Source organism: Pogoniulus pusillus, chromosome 8, assembly GCF_015220805.1.
Source record: "Pogoniulus pusillus isolate bPogPus1 chromosome 8, bPogPus1.pri, whole genome shotgun sequence".
Classification (NCBI taxonomy): domain Eukaryota; kingdom Metazoa; phylum Chordata; class Aves; order Piciformes; family Lybiidae; genus Pogoniulus; species Pogoniulus pusillus.
In genome coordinates, this window is record NC_087271.1 from 32,064,100 (window position 1) to 32,079,771 (window position 15,672).

General features: G+C 37.2%; 1 protein-coding gene across 3 annotated transcripts in view; it reads left to right on the plus strand.

Annotated features, from left to right (window-relative positions):
* PKN2 (protein kinase N2) overlaps positions 1–15,672 on the plus strand; it is a 58,543-nt gene that overhangs the window by 21,964 nt on the left and 20,907 nt on the right. For all 3 annotated transcript variants that reach the window (XM_064147955.1, XM_064147956.1, XM_064147957.1), the window contains exons 2-3: positions 3,188–3,488; positions 12,259–12,410. In XM_064147955.1, coding sequence (XP_064004025.1) covers positions 3,188–3,488; positions 12,259–12,410 — 453 coding nt within the window. The remainder of the gene's footprint in view (positions 1–3,187; positions 3,489–12,258; positions 12,411–15,672) is intronic.

Below are 15,672 nucleotides of genomic sequence, written 5' to 3' on the forward strand. Positions count from 1 at the left end.
GGCATGAAGATCTCTCTCAAACTGTGTTGCATCCCAGCAGCAAAACAGTGCATAAGCAGAGCAGCTTTGCTTGTAGAACATGCTCTTGATCTGCATTCACCCTGACCTTCAGGGTCACAGAGTGCACAGTTGCCTCCTTGGAAGACTTTATTTCACAGTGACCTTTGTGCCAGGTGACACATCTAGGTAACTAGGTGACAGGATACTTTTAGTTCAAAAGTATCATTAACTCTGGATTACAAGAGAGCCAGAAGTATCGTCTGTGGCTTGGGAGGGAATTTTAAGTATGAATGCTTGAAGTCACAGGGATTGTGCCCAGCTTCCAGCCTTAGCATCCCCACTATGGAACTCTTGGCTGTCTTAGAAACGGATTGAAGAGGACTCTTTATCCTGAAATCCTTATGTTCAGGAACAGAGGTGCTGCTAAGACTGCTCAAGCTATGGAAAATTTTAACTTAATTACTGGAAATTTGGAATGCAAATTACTAGTGATCATGGAGATCATTTATTTAATTGAAGACTTGTTAGATAAGCTATATCTGGAACAAGGGCTATAAGAAACCCTTTTATGAAGAACGTAGTATCCCTTTAACAGGTGGGAAGTAGGTCTAAGATGGATAAAAATCTCCCCTGTAACAAAATATGTTACTTTTCAATAGATAAACAGCTAACTGAAGTCACTTTGGGAAACTGTAGTCAAGAACATTACTGAATTATTTATAACTTAACTACATCATTCTGTTTGAGAAATTACATTCCTGACGTAATTGTTCAGGTACTATTGGAATATTAAATACAGATTTTGTTTGGTTTTAGGGTTGTTGGTTGTTTTGTTTGGTGTTTTTTTTACATTTGCCTCTTGTTTTTGTCCTGTCAACTTTGAAATGTGACCTATCATGCTTTGAAGGAGGTAGATGATGAGTTTATATCTAGGAAGCTTGCAGAAGATGTGCAAAGGATTACAGTTTTCAAAATACAAATTTTATCATTGTAAACACTGTTTTGTTCTCTTTTTAAAAGCTAAATAATAGTATACCAATACTAAAGGTTTTTTTTAATATATATTTATTACTTAAGCATTTTTCTGTGCAGTTTCTATATGAATTTGTTTTCAGTTTCAGTTTTTTCTCAAAAGATTCAACACATCATGGTTGATTTCCTTCATTTTGGATACAAACCTTTGTACTAGTTGCTCGTCACTATTGAATATTTGTGGTTTTAGGAAGCTGATTCTTTTTGTGTGCCTGTATATGGAAACAATGTGATATATTTCCCAGTGCAACTACTAATAGCATCTCTGTGTATGCATAGTAAATTATTTAATTTACTCTGCACTTAAAGTAATGTCCATACAGAATTCACAAGTGCACTTTATTTACAAGTTTGCATGATATTTTTTCCACCTTTTGCTTTTAGTCATTTTGTCATTTCTAATATTTTTTTTTTCTTGTCTGTTTTACTGAATTTCACAAATCCTCTGGTAAGAAGGGCATTCCAACTACTTCTAATATTTAAAAAAAAATTAAGTTGCTAAATTTGTATACTAAGTAACAGCTAGAGGTAGAAACATTTTCACAAGAAGGGGTTAAAGATGATTTAGTAAACTTGTTATAGTTGAGGATCAGTAGATTGGATCTTGCCTATGTAAAGCAGTATGGCTGGAACTTGTACAGACTGAATTGGTTTCACCAGCATTACCTGTTGACAAGTATGGCCCAGGGATTACCTTGATTTTTCATTTCCCAAAATCCTTTAATAAACAACGTTGACAATATATAGGTATTTTGCCATTGGAATGGGCTGCCCAGGGAGGTGGTGGAGTTGCCGTCCCTGGAGGTGTTCAAGAAAAGACTGGATGAGGCACTTAGTGCCATGGTCTAGTTGATTGGATAAGGCTGGACTGGATGACCTTGGTTTGATAGGTTGGACTGGATGATCTTGGAGGTCTCTTCCAACCAGGTTGATCCTATGATTCATGTTTTGAGGTATTCTTACAGATTGTTAGTCCAATGCTGTGCTTCTTGAACTCCTCCATCAGTGTTTTCTTCTACTGATTGCTGTATCATTTTGCTGTATGTTGCAGTTTTTCCAACAGCAAATAGTGGTGTCAACCAATTTTAATTCAAAAGCTTCTGAATTTTTAAACATCCCTTCAAATATCTTGCTGTCCACCCAAACATTTCAGAAGTCTACTAAATGACTATGTTACCGTTAGGAAAATTTACTGGAAACTTTCTTTCGGGCCACACATGTACTAAATACATTCTGAATTATGACTGGTTCAGATTGTAAGTTCAGGAGAGCCTTTCTTTTGATCTATATTCCCTTTGCTTTGTCTAAGACATGGATAGTACAGTACAGGGTCCATGTATAAGACACATAGGAAGTGTTATTATGGATGTAATTAAACTGTATTTGTACTTTATTGATGTAGGTTCTGTAATGTGAACAAGCATGACCTCATATGTACAGGTGGTCTGAAGACTTCTTCCCTTACTACACCAACTCATGTTCAACACTGCAACACTTTATTTAGTTATTTACATTTTTACCTAGCTTGCCTGCTCAAGAAAGTAAGATGATTTTAATTGGAAGGCTGAGTAATTAAAAAAAATTAAATCCCAGCAAATTTATGTTCTTGTGGCATCTTGACAAATCTTTATAAAAGGTGCCAGTATATTTTAAACATTGCAAACATCACTAAGTTGTGGGAGTTTAAATTTCTTTTTTTACAATCTCTAAAAGGACTCTATTCTAATGAATATATAAAAATTCATCATAGATAATAACTGTTAGAAGTTAATCTTCTTCCCAATATCCATTTGGTCTATTAAAACACAATTAAATGTAGAAAATCACAAGCGTGAGTCATTAGCTCTGAGGCATATAACTGCCAGGCAAGCAGCCATGCGAAATCCAGAAGTATTTAAATCTCTTGGTGTTAAAAATAGGCATAGTAAAGATGTCACTAAACCTAAAATAAATCTGTTGTAAAATGTAATTCCGTTTAACATGTAATGTTTTGTGAGATTGTTACTTTAAAGCAGCGTGAGTGTGGACCCATGGTTCGTAAATGGTCTTGCAAAGCGTGTGTGTAATATACAGAGGCCTAAAGCCTATCCATGTGCAATGTATGTTGTCAAGAAACAGTGATTCCTAGTACTCACATTACTGTTTTTCTTTCTAGGGGGATGCAAAGAGTCTTCTAGCCTCTGAGAATGTAAGCACTGGCCAAAAGTTGGACTTCTCAGATACAATGGTACAGCAGAAGCTGGATGAAAGAAAGGACCAAATCAAGCGAGAAATAAGGAAGGAACTTAAAATCAAGGAAGGAGCAGAGAACCTCAGAAAGGTCACAACAGATAAAAAGAACTTGGCTTATGTGGACAACATTTTGAAAAAATCAAATAAGAAGTTAGAAGACTTGCATCATAAGTTGCAGGAGTTAAATGCACACATTGTTGTAACAGATCCAGAAGATGTTGCAGGTACCGTACATTATTGTGAATTCAGTTTTTTCTCCTAGCTTCAATAACCTATATCCTGTCTCACTTGAAAAAAAATCACTTTGGGAGTAAGCAAATATGTAGGAGTTTGCTACTTATGCATGCTTGGTTTTATTCACAAATAGGTGTCCAGTACCTTTGAGTTTTAAACTGCTTTCATGGGAGTGCTATATTTTGCAAACTGCCTGATAGTACTCTGAAAACTAACTTAACTGACAGTGAAGAACTGGTACATGTTATTACTATATTAAACTATTTTCTCTATAATTGTAATAATTTCCTAATAGTTTTTCACTACAAAGCAAATTTCAGTAGCTCTTCCAGTGACTTTCTCTGAGTTACATTTTAGGTGTCAGCTTTAGTACACCTTTTTATTCTGTGAAGGAGAAGAGTGACAACATGTCCTTAAAAGCTTTGGTCTCTTTTTAACTTAAATCTAATTTCTACAAAGTTTTTTTTTCCATTACACAATTTATCTGGCTACCTTCTCATATATTTCTTCAGTTGTTTCCACAGTAAAGCTACCATCTTAAAGACCATTTGAAACAATTTTCACAGAATCACAGGGTGGTTGTAATTAATGGTTTCAATTAGTATTTTCTGTGGCATGGCAGTGAGTCAATACTAATTTTGAATGGTGGGGTTTTTTTAATAGCAGGCTTGGTATTTTAGGATGGGATATTGTGAAAGTAAACAGTCCTTTTTCAGGTTTGCAAAGTGACTCAGGAGATAATGCTAGCCTGGTCATTTTACATTCCACAAACTCTTTTTGACAAAAGATTAACAAATGTTCATCAAAACTTGGGCAGTAAAATAGCAAATGGCATCATACGTGTGTAGAAAGGTTGCTTACAGTGAGAATTTATGCAGGTGATGTCAGCAATTCATACTGTTTTACCCTCTGACATGCTGCAAGAGTATCAGTGTCCATGATAGCCTGCATAGTATTCTCTGCATTTGTTTTGCTTTTGATCTTTGTGAAATACAGGAGGTGAAGGAGTGGGGACAGCTGGAGCTAGTGAGGCATCAGTTGCTGTGTCGTAAAATGGCAATGAATACAATAATGAATGAATGATTCACAGATAGGCATTGTATGTCTAGTAGACATGAAGCATTCTGTTCCTTGTCAGCTAAGGTTTATGAAAATCTGCTTCAGTATTGACAGTAGGGTGGATTTTAAAAGAACAGAAAGAGCGGAACAGAGAGAAAATTGTATACAAACTGCATACAGGCCAAGTATAAAAATCTGTGTGGACACAGAAGTTCATCTAGTAGTAGAATTTGATAAGTGGATGAGCACAGAATACTCTTGTTGGAATATCCCTTTGCAGTGTATCATTTTAAAGCTATCACAATAAGTTAATGAGCAATGCTGTCCTTTTGTGTGACTCAGGACCCCAAGAAAGCATTCACTAGTTCTAAAGAGATGGTTTGAGTACAGAGATCTAAATAATATTGTTCAGATCTTTAGTACATTTCTGAAAAGGCCAGCAGTGCTCATTGCTTTTGTGATAAACTGTTATCTAGCATTGTGTTCCAATAAAAGAGACTTCATGAAGGGCTCAAGGGATGAAATATCAAGGCTGATAGGCTTATGTGCTTCTACCTGCTTTTGATGCATGATAAACTTCAAAGTGTTGTTGTTTTTTACAGTCTGAATTATTGAAATGTAGAAGAATAAACTTAGCAATCCTTCTGAGTTCTTACATTCTCTGCACATTGTCACACCTCACATGGGTATTCCTCTGTAAGACTCATTTTGATAGAATATATTAGAATAAATAAATAAATAGTTTAGCCTGGAGAAGGGGAGGCTCGGGGGTGACCTCACTGCTGCCTACAACTACCTGAAGGGAGGCTGTAGCCAGGTGGAGGTTGGTCTCTTCTCCCAGGCAAGCAACAACAGAACAAGGGGACACAGTCTCAAGTTGTGCCGAGGGAGGTCTAGGCTGGATGTTAGGAGGAAGTTCTTGCCAGAGAGAGTGATTGGCATTGGAATGGGCTGTCCCAGGGAGGTGGTGGAGTCATCGTCCCTGGAGGTGTTGAAGAAAAGCCTGTCTGAGGCACCGAGTGCCATGGTCTAGTTGATTGGCCAAGGCTGGGTTGGACTGGATGATCTTGGAGATGTTTTCCAACCTGGTTGATTCTTTGATTCTATTCTATATTACATAACTGTATGAAGGGGAAAAAGGAACAAAAAACAAAGGCAGGCAGTCCTGAGAGATCTACAAGCATCTGCCCTCCAAAACTGAAATGCTTGTGGGTTTTTTATACTGTGTGCTTTGTAATTTAATTGCCTGTTCTCTGTATTCATAGTCAATAATTCATGGAGGGGAATCATTACACATTTTGTCTTTAATGAGACCTATGGGTAGAAGTCAACTAAGTGATACTCTGGTTTTTTTTAATACTGAAGTCTTACATTTGACTAAGTTGAGCTTGGCTTTTGTGATACAAGGTTGGTTATATGAAAGTTTGGATGTACCAATTGTGTGAGTATATATATATATACACACACATACACAACAATCAGCAAGTACATAGGCATATAGTCCTAAAGATCACTGCCATCTGATAGGAGGTACCTCTGTGGAGAGGTCACATTTATTTCAGTTTAGGAATTTTTGCTTTTGCTCAGGATTGACAGTGAGTTTAATAACTATTTATTATTATTTGTAATAATGTTAAATGTAGAAGCTCCCAAAATAAGAGTACTGTATCCAGAGGTTAGCTTTACTCTAAGTTATAGTTTTTCATTTCAGCTGATATTTGACCTTTTTTTGGTTAGTTAGTGACAAATTACTTGAGAGAGAGAAGGATATGGGATTTTTTTAGACTGCAGAGCATGACTGCTGAAAGTAGCGTTCAAGTGCTGTGAAAGTGGAGGTCTGTGTTCTCTTTATGCACTTAAATATTTCTGGGAGTGGCCTTGGTTTTCTCCTGTCTCTTTAGATTATATTGTGTAGGTACTGCAGGTTCTAAATAGCACTCAAGACTGAGATCCACTGAGATGTAACACTGCAGAATCATTGCCTGTGAATTGATGATCTTTTCTGACCTGTCAGACCTGAAGTCTGAAGAACATTAAGCTGTTTCTGTTGACAGGTTGAAAGGTCATTGTGGTAACTTGGAAAAGTAATGTACTCTTTCCTTGTTCCTGTATCTGAAAAGTGGGTGTGAACATCTTTGCAAACTGCTCCAGATTTAAACCTGTAAAGTGCTGTGCAAGCTGTTGTGACTCCTACTGTTTATTATGGTACCAAGCAATAACTTACATGGCTTTTTTTAATGAACCACTAATTCTTATTGTAGCCTCTCTGTTATCAACATAGTGTAATCAATACATGTTAAAAACATTAAATGTAGCACAAGTTAATTTACTGTAGAAAATTGTGTTTTAATAACTTTTCATTTCAAGCAAGTAAAGATTTCTCAAGGGTGATTTACCTAGAACTTAAAAGCCTTCAATGTCCTAATGCCATAAGAAATTATTTTCACAACTGTTTGAAGAATTGGTATGAAGCAGTAAATAAAAAGTGCAGTTTGCCAAAAAGCTGTAGGGTAGATCTGGCAAAGGATGTATGAATCAGAAACAACTTGTGGCTTAACATCGGTTTACTTTACTTTATAGGGTTGCTGGGGAATCTAGAATTGTTTTAGAAGTGGGACTTTGTACCTAGGTATGCTCTTATCATGCAGTGTGTTAGTCATACCAGGGTATGGAATTTTAAAAGTTATAGACCAGCACTTAAAAGTGATGCAGAATGCAGCAGTATAAAACTGAGTGGGACAAGCCTCGTGACCATTACTGCTGAAGATGAGAATTTTATTTTAATGTGTAACATGGGGATGACTCCTTCAGTCTTAGAAATGAAGGCATTTTTTATCTTGAAAGCATACTTCTACACAGATTAAATTTCATTCTTTTCATGTGTCTAAAAAAGGAGGAGTAGATATTATGATTTTTAATATGACTCAGTGAAGTGTAAGATTGAAATAACCTACCTACAGCAAGTCACTGATTTAATTAGGCATATAGTTGACATGTGGAATATGTATAAATTAGAAAGTTAATCTGTTCCATAGAGTTGAAGTAAAGATGGTTAAGGAGGTGAGATGATAGGAAAACCTTTGAGGGAACTGAGGATACTGGATGAAACATGGAGGACATGGAATCAAAAACACGAGCTCATACCTCTCATTCCATTCATGCAAATTAACTTCTAAGCTATTCACTTTACATCAAGTTTGGTGGTAAGGATCTCAAAGAAAATTAAATTAGGTTGTTTAAGTTTATGGCTACCTGAAAGGGGAGCAAGAGAAACTGTCTGGGGAATTTCTTTGTCCCTACAAATTACTAGGCTAATTTGTCAGACTAATTAATGAAAATTGGTAGAGGTAGCAGCCAAGTTGGTAGAAGCAGTGACTTTTTAGACAACAGACTCCATTTACAAGGCTTACACCCATAGGAATTTCATGGTATTGTTTGGGAAGCTTAATGTAACATTAGTAAAGCTGTTTGAAACAATCTTCTGCAATTCAGTAATGTCCACTGCTGTCTTGGTCTCACTAATGGCTTTGTTCAAGTGCTGATGCAACCATCTGATTCCCTAAGAAAAACTTGATGATTCCTCCTTATTTCCCCCTCCAGCAATTCTTAAACATGCATCGCAGATATTTCTGATGGATATGACACTGATTAGGCTAACTACAGTTAAATATCCTCAGATGGGATTACAGTGAACTGTTTACCAAGGGCATTTGCTGCTAATTGAGTAGTTTAGCAGCATATTGCAGTACCATCTGGAAACCCAAGTTCAGGAAGTTACATGGAATCCTGGAATGCTGAAGAAAAACTGGAGTGTAGTACCTAGCATGTGGGGAAGAATTCCTAAAGGAATGAGCACCAGTCTCAGAAGAGTAGAATTGTGTCACCAGTACATACAATTTAGACAGGAGGATGGTGAAAAGCAATTTGGAAGCAAGAAGTTTTTGCTGATGAGCAAAGACTCAAGGTGGAAAAAATTTCTGGAAGAGTAAAGATCACAGTTAAAATAAACATTTCAGACTGAAAACTGACAGTGTCCTGATGCAATCCAGATATTTAATAAAATATCATCTCTTAAACCATCATTATTAACTTATTTTAATTCATCAGAGTATATTGTCATGAAAACAGGACACTGAAGGTGCCGGGGAAACAACGCTGCAAATTTTCTAGCAGCAAGGGTGCTAGAAGGTGTGCTAACATCTATGATTCTATGATTCTAACTAGTGTTAGGCTAAAAAAGTCATAGTTATTCAGCAAAAGTAGCATGCTGGTTACTTGAATTTCATTAAAAATGAATCTGTTACTTCATTTGATGTTCACTGTCAAGAAAGAAAATGCCTAGGGGCACTAATCCATACCCCAGCAAAACTCTTGCTGCTCTATGCAAAGAGGGATGGAATGCATTGTAGATGGCAAGTCTCATACTGTCCTTACTGACCAACAAATGTGGCACACTGGAGAATCTCGCCTTTTCTCCAGTCCTACTTACCTACCTGAGTGGAATAGCACTTCAGTATGAGTATTTAACTCCTGTTTAACTTCAACCATATGCCTAAGCCCCATTGATCATCTGGATTAATTTATTACTTATTTTTATTGTGAGGATGATTTAATGTCTTCAGACAAGATTTGACACCCTCTGTGTTGTGCTTTACAGAAATTGGGTGAGAGAGAACTAGCCATACCAAAGTGATTACAACCTCAGCAGACATCAGAGGGAAACAGCTAATACAGATGTAGGTTGTAGTGCTGCTGCTAAGATTGTCAGCGCTTTCCATAACAGGACCAGTTTGTCAGGTTGATTTAAAACTTTAATTTGAGTTCTCTTATAACAAGCTGCCTCAGGGTGCTTTACTGAATTGCAGTGGGGTTGAGGGGGAGAAGTCACTTGGAAGCCATTTCTGAAAAGCTATTGGTAAACTTTTCCCTCCACTTTTTTCTTTCTTTCTTTAAAAGAAGAAAAAGTCTTTAAGAAACCATATTGCTCTGTGTTTGGGAGTTAACAGTAGCTATCATGCCTAAAGGCAGAACATTGTTTCCTCCTAGCAATTAGTCCATATTGTAGAAAAGGTTCCTTTACTGCTGCTTACTAACAAAGCAAATAGTAGAACTATTTAAATAGTACAGGGTAGTTTAGTTCCACAAGTACAGACCAACTCTTGAGATGACCCACAGGAAAGTGATGTGGTTACACCATCACAGTGCAGACATGCAAAGGGAGATAATAACAGCTCCCTGGGCAACCTGAACCGTGGTACCTCTAATTAGTCCTTGACTTGCAACTTGAGTGTTGCTTTAATGCAAAGGAAGACTGCTTGCGTGCATCTTTAAAAGCTGTGAAAACAGACTTCAGGAGCCCCGCAGTCTTCCCAGCTGAATCTTAAGTGGTTAGGGCCTAGACCATAAATCTAAAGTTGGTAAATATTCATTTATATGATTAATCTGCTTTACAAGAAGACACTGCAACTTTCAAGTATCTTGCTCTAATTTTGAATAGATTTTTAGGTGAGGGTTAGATGAATGTGAAGACATAAGTGAGAGGAGGAAAGCATGTTGCTAATCTCTGCTTTATTAATAACAAATTTAAGGTAAAGCTGTTTGAGTGCAATTTCACAGAGAATTCATGCTAAAATATTGAGGAGATAGTGAACAGATCACATGAGTAATAACACAGAGACTTCTATTTAAAAAAAAACAAAACTAAAGTGGTGTTTTCTCTACTACCTTTTAAGTAGCAAGGGACCAGTAAGAGTCATAGAGTGGCTTGAAGAGTTAACAGCAGAGGAACGTAAAATTTTCCTTGCATTAAATTTGTCTGTAGCCTCAGCAAAGTTCAGTTTGGGAGGATATTCTATAGCAAACTTGAAAATAAAATGTATTAAATTTTCCCAAACTAGTTATCAGAATCTTCTGCAGAAGAAACAACAAAATGGCAGATAAGAATCATAGAATCAACCAGGTTGGAAGAGACCTCCATGATCGTCCAGTATAACCTAGCACCCAGCCCTATCCAGTCAACTAGACCACAGTACAACTCTTAATTAATAATTTCTGTGTTACTGCAATGCCTGAGTATTTAAATTGAGAATAATAAAGAACTATTATTTATATATTCTTTCTGTATTGTTTATATGTTTATTGAAACCAATGGCAAAAAAATCTGATTGGAGTGAACATAATTTATCTTCTCTTACCAAAAAAATGAAAGAAGAAGCCATTGGGACTGTAGGGAGGACAGGTAGCTAAAAGGATAGCTGTGCTGAAGTGCTAGGAAATAGTCTATTGGCTGCTTATTTGCAGATGGACAACAGTTCATGTTGCAGGAGCTGAAATACAAACCAGGAATTATCAGGAGCAGGATGGAAAAAATAAGGAATTTGGATGTACATTTTGATAAAACTAACTTGCACTCTGTTCAATTAGTCCAGCAAGATGGAAACATCAACATAGGGGGCCTACAAAAAGAGTTGGGGAGGGACTTTTTGGGATATGAGGTAGTGACAGGACATTGGGGAATGAAACAAAGCTGGAGGTGGGGAGATTCAAAGTGGATCTGAGGAGGAAGTTGTTCAGCATGAGAGTGGTGAGAGCCTAGAATGGGTTGTCCAAGGAGGTGGTTGAGGCTCCATCCCTGGAGGTGTCTAAGGCCATGCTGGATGAGGCTGTGGCCAGCCTGATCTGGAGTAGGGTGTCCCTGCCCACAGCAGGGGGGTTGGAACTAGATGATCCTTGTGGTCACTTCCAATCCTGGCTGATTCTATGATTCTAATACAGTCAAACAAAAGAGCTTTATGCTTCCCACAGGTCACAACTGTTGAATACCCTCTCTGCCTATATATCCAGTTATCCCAGGAATTTATTACAATTCCAGGGCAAAATTCATTTATCGTTATGACTGAGAAAAAGGCTCACTTTATCTGTTCTTAATATTATCATCAAATACCTGCAGTGCTCACACTAGAATCAATGAGGATCTTCTTAAAATCTGTATTTAGACCATGCTTAATAGTATTGAATATTCATAGAATCATAGAATCAACCAGATTGGAAGAGACCTCCAGGATCATCCAGTCCAATCTATCCCCCAGCCCTATCCAGTCAACTAGACCATGGCACTGAGTGCCTCATCCAGGCTTTTCTGGAACACCTCCAGGGATGGCGACTCCACCACCTCCCTGGGCAGCCCATTCCAATGCCAATCACTCTCTCTGGCAACAACTTCCTCCTAACATCCTACCTATAGTTTCCCTGGCACAACTTGAGACTGTGTCCCCTTGTTCTGTTGCTGGTTGTCCAGGTTGGTTTGGGTTTAAAACACTTAGCTTTAAAATCAAGAGAGTAAGAAAGTTAATGAAAAACTGCATTTTTAATTGACTCAAGACATTCCAGAGGAAATAAATCTCCTTTGAAACTAAACTAAGCTAGGTGCAAACCTGCCTGTTTTACCACTCCCGGAAGTGATTCATGTGAATTAGGACGTGTGTAGGAGTCGCTGGGCTTTCGTGAGGCTTTTCATGTTAAGACGCATTTGCAGCGCTGCTGCAAAGTAGCTCTGGATGGGAGAGTCAGTCTTAAGTATGATGTCCCAGCTTTGTACAATCTGTAGCTTAAAAGAGTAGAATTTAGGGTGTTTTGTAGGGGAGAGATTTGGGGGTTTCATTGTCTTTTCTGCACGTATTACATCTTACTTTTACTTCCCAGATTGTCCTAGAACTCCTGATACTCCAAATAGCGATCCTCGTTTTCCTACTAACAACAGATTGATGGCCTTAAAGAAGCAATTGGATATAGAACTGAAGGTAAAACAGGGAGCAGAAAACATGATACAGATGTACTCAAATGGCTCTTCAAAGGTAAGGCTTTGGAATGCTTAAAGACCGTGAAATGACTGCTGCGGTGTGAATGCACAATGTATAAACACAGTGTGCAATTCAAGCATTTTTAGTTGGGGGTATCTTAATTAAAGAGTTTTGTCAAATCTGCTACAAATTCCTGTTACTACGTTTTGTTGTGCTTTGATACCACCTCAAGTGATTGTTTTATCAATTTGCCCACATGCAGTTCAACCTAAATAACAAATCCGGCTTACTAAATTTAGCACAGCTAGTAATCTTTGCTTATGTGTGATTCACTTAGCAGCAAAGCTTGATATAACACTGACTGCTCTCTGATGTTTTTCTGCACTGAAAAAAAAGAAACTAAAACAATTTAAAAAAGCCAACATATGGTTAAAATTGCAATGTGCATGATAATTATGCAAAAGGCAATGTTACATGCTTCTGAAATGGACAATTGATTGTTGTTGGCAGTACAAGAATTTGTATTCAGTATTTCTTTGAATAAGATGTGCATAATATTCTAACAGTGTTGTAACCTGCATTAGTACACATGCATGTAAAGTACATGTTAAGATACTTTATGTTTTAGTAGAAGTGTGACATTCTAGAGCTAGAGTTAAAACTGAAATTAAAAACAAAGGCATAGTTATTGCTAGATCTGCATTTTTAAGTATAAGTTCACTCACCCTCAGCCAGTCTTCATAGAACCAGCAATTCTCCAAGGAGGTGGGGGGAAAGCGTTTGCTAAACCCTAAATGGGTTTGACTTTTATTGCATTGTCCTACTCTTAAGCATTCCTTAACTCAACTGAAAATCTTTTTGAATGAAGAAAAGGAAAAAAAATTAAACAAAAAAGCCAAACAAAAATTAAACAGAAATACTCTTAAGAATTCCTTAACTGAAAATCTTTTTGAATGAAGAAAAGGAAAAAAAATTAAACAAAAAAGCCAAACAAAAATTAAACAGAAGTACTTTTATGAATTCCTTAACTGAAATTCTTTTTGAATGAAGAAAAGAGAAAAAAATAAATAAAAAAGCCAACCAAACAAAAACCAGCAACACCAAAACCCAAGAACACCATGTATACACACACATATTTTAGGAGAATAAGAGAATCATAATTCTCAAATGAGGAAAAAAAGGGAGGGATTTTCTGCATACCTGCCCCTTCACCCTTCATTAGTTACTCATTACCTGTTCTTTACATTTACTTTTACTGTCTTGTTAAGGAGATTAATTTCCAAACCAAGAGGAAACACAAGTGTAGATGTAACAAGTAACTATGTAGTAGCTTGGTTAGATGTTTCAGTGTCCAGACAATAGTAAATTAAATTGAAATGTTCTAAGTTTTTAACTGACTGAACCAACACCTAGCTACATCAGTGACCTGATTAAGAAACAGTGTTTGCTTTGATGAGTAGACATCTGTCAATTGCATTGCTACCCCTTATAATTGGTACTAACCAGAAATTGTTGGAAAGGAACTTTTATGTTCTACATATTAAATTTCTGCTAGGGACAAGCAGAGAGGCAGGTTACTTTGTACCTGGCTAGTGCATTGCTTTCTTTTACCTTAAAAAAAAGTACAGCAAGTGTTGCCCAGTCTCAGAAAAAAGTAGTTGAGACTTCATGGACTGTAGGTGTCGTCAAGTTCATTCTGTCCTAGCAGAACTTCTGGTGAACCAGCTGGTGCTTTGGTAGCTTTATCTAAAGGTGACCTGCAACCTACTAGCCTGGAGCAGATGGAAGAAATACTTGAAGTGCACCTTATGACTAAGGGCCTGGGAATGCTGTCTGTGCAGCACAGTCCCTCAGCTCATGGAAATCCTGGAGTCTGTATCCTCTGGGGCCATGTACTTAACGTTAGGTACATTTAAAAATAATAATCAGCTGACCCAAATGGATCAAAAGACATACATTAATTAGGTTCCTTATAAACCCTCAGTAAGTAACCTTATAACAGCCTGAAAAAACTTAACTAAACAGTCAGGCTGTAGTATTAAACATTGTTAGCAGGCTTTGATCAGACTAGATAGAAAGGATAAATTCTGGCTTGCTTTGTGACTGAGGCATGTAATTAAAATTGGTGATTGAATCTTGTATTTGCAATCAGTAAATGCTTAAATCAGCCTACCAGATTGGGTGTATATAGTAACTAGGCTGGGGAGAGCAAGCTGTAAAACATAAAAGCACTGCCAGCTGCTTCAACAAACAGGACGGAAATGGTGCGTATTCCTTCTCTTATTCTTCATACTCAGCAGCAAGTTAATGTCACAGGTTTAAAATGCAGGCTTGAGCATGGTGATTGTGGGCTTGGCTTTTTAAAGCAGTGCTTGAAACAACTCAAGTGTCAGGATGAAGAGGGCAAAAGGGGCAGAAATTTTCCAGTTTGAATCCAACCCTACTAATTCAGTGGGTCTTTAAAATGTAGTTGTAGGACTCTTTGAAACATACCCAAGTGCTTTTGTGACCTTTATTCAAGTATCCTATATGATCTAGTTTCAAATTTGTTTTCAGACCTAAGTTTAATGGAGGGAGGATGTTGTTCCATAAAAATTTAAAAAGCAGTCTGTTAGTAGTAATAAACTCAATATCTCTTGGCAAAGTTTTCCCTTTCTACTTCCCTCTACTTGCTTCAGCAACGTTCAGCTTAACCTATTAGGGCTGAAGACTGTTTATGAGGTATCGATCATCCTTCCTTAGACTTGTGTGGATTCTCTAAGATCCTGTGACAGCTTTGCAGATGAGTTTTACAGGCACTGTCATTTCTTCTCTGCTCAGGAGATACCCTGAAATACTTCATATTCAGCTTCCAACACTAAAAGAGCTGCTGGGTATAACACATCCATTTTGACTCTGAAGATGGGATTTTCTTTCTCTTGATAGCATGAGCATATCTGTAATCCTGAGTTACCTCCATTCTACACATTGGAGGGCTGGTGTTGCCCCTGAGCAAACAAATTCATTGCAGTAAGAGGTTATGAGGAACAATAAAGCAGCAAGATCAAAAATATGATATTTATGCATCAGAAGGATTCATAGATAAGATTTAATACACTGTTCTTGTAATCTGTTACTTAGGTCCTATCCGATAGGCAGTAGTTATTTCAAAAAGTGATGTTTGTATTTGAAAAGGTAATTATTTAGGAAATGCAATGTGTTCATTAAATAATTGGAACTTTTAGAATAAGAAAACTAGTAGTATCTCTCTGAAATGTCAATTACTACTAAGACTTAAACCCAACAGTTCTAAGACTATGGTATGGAGACGGAGCAC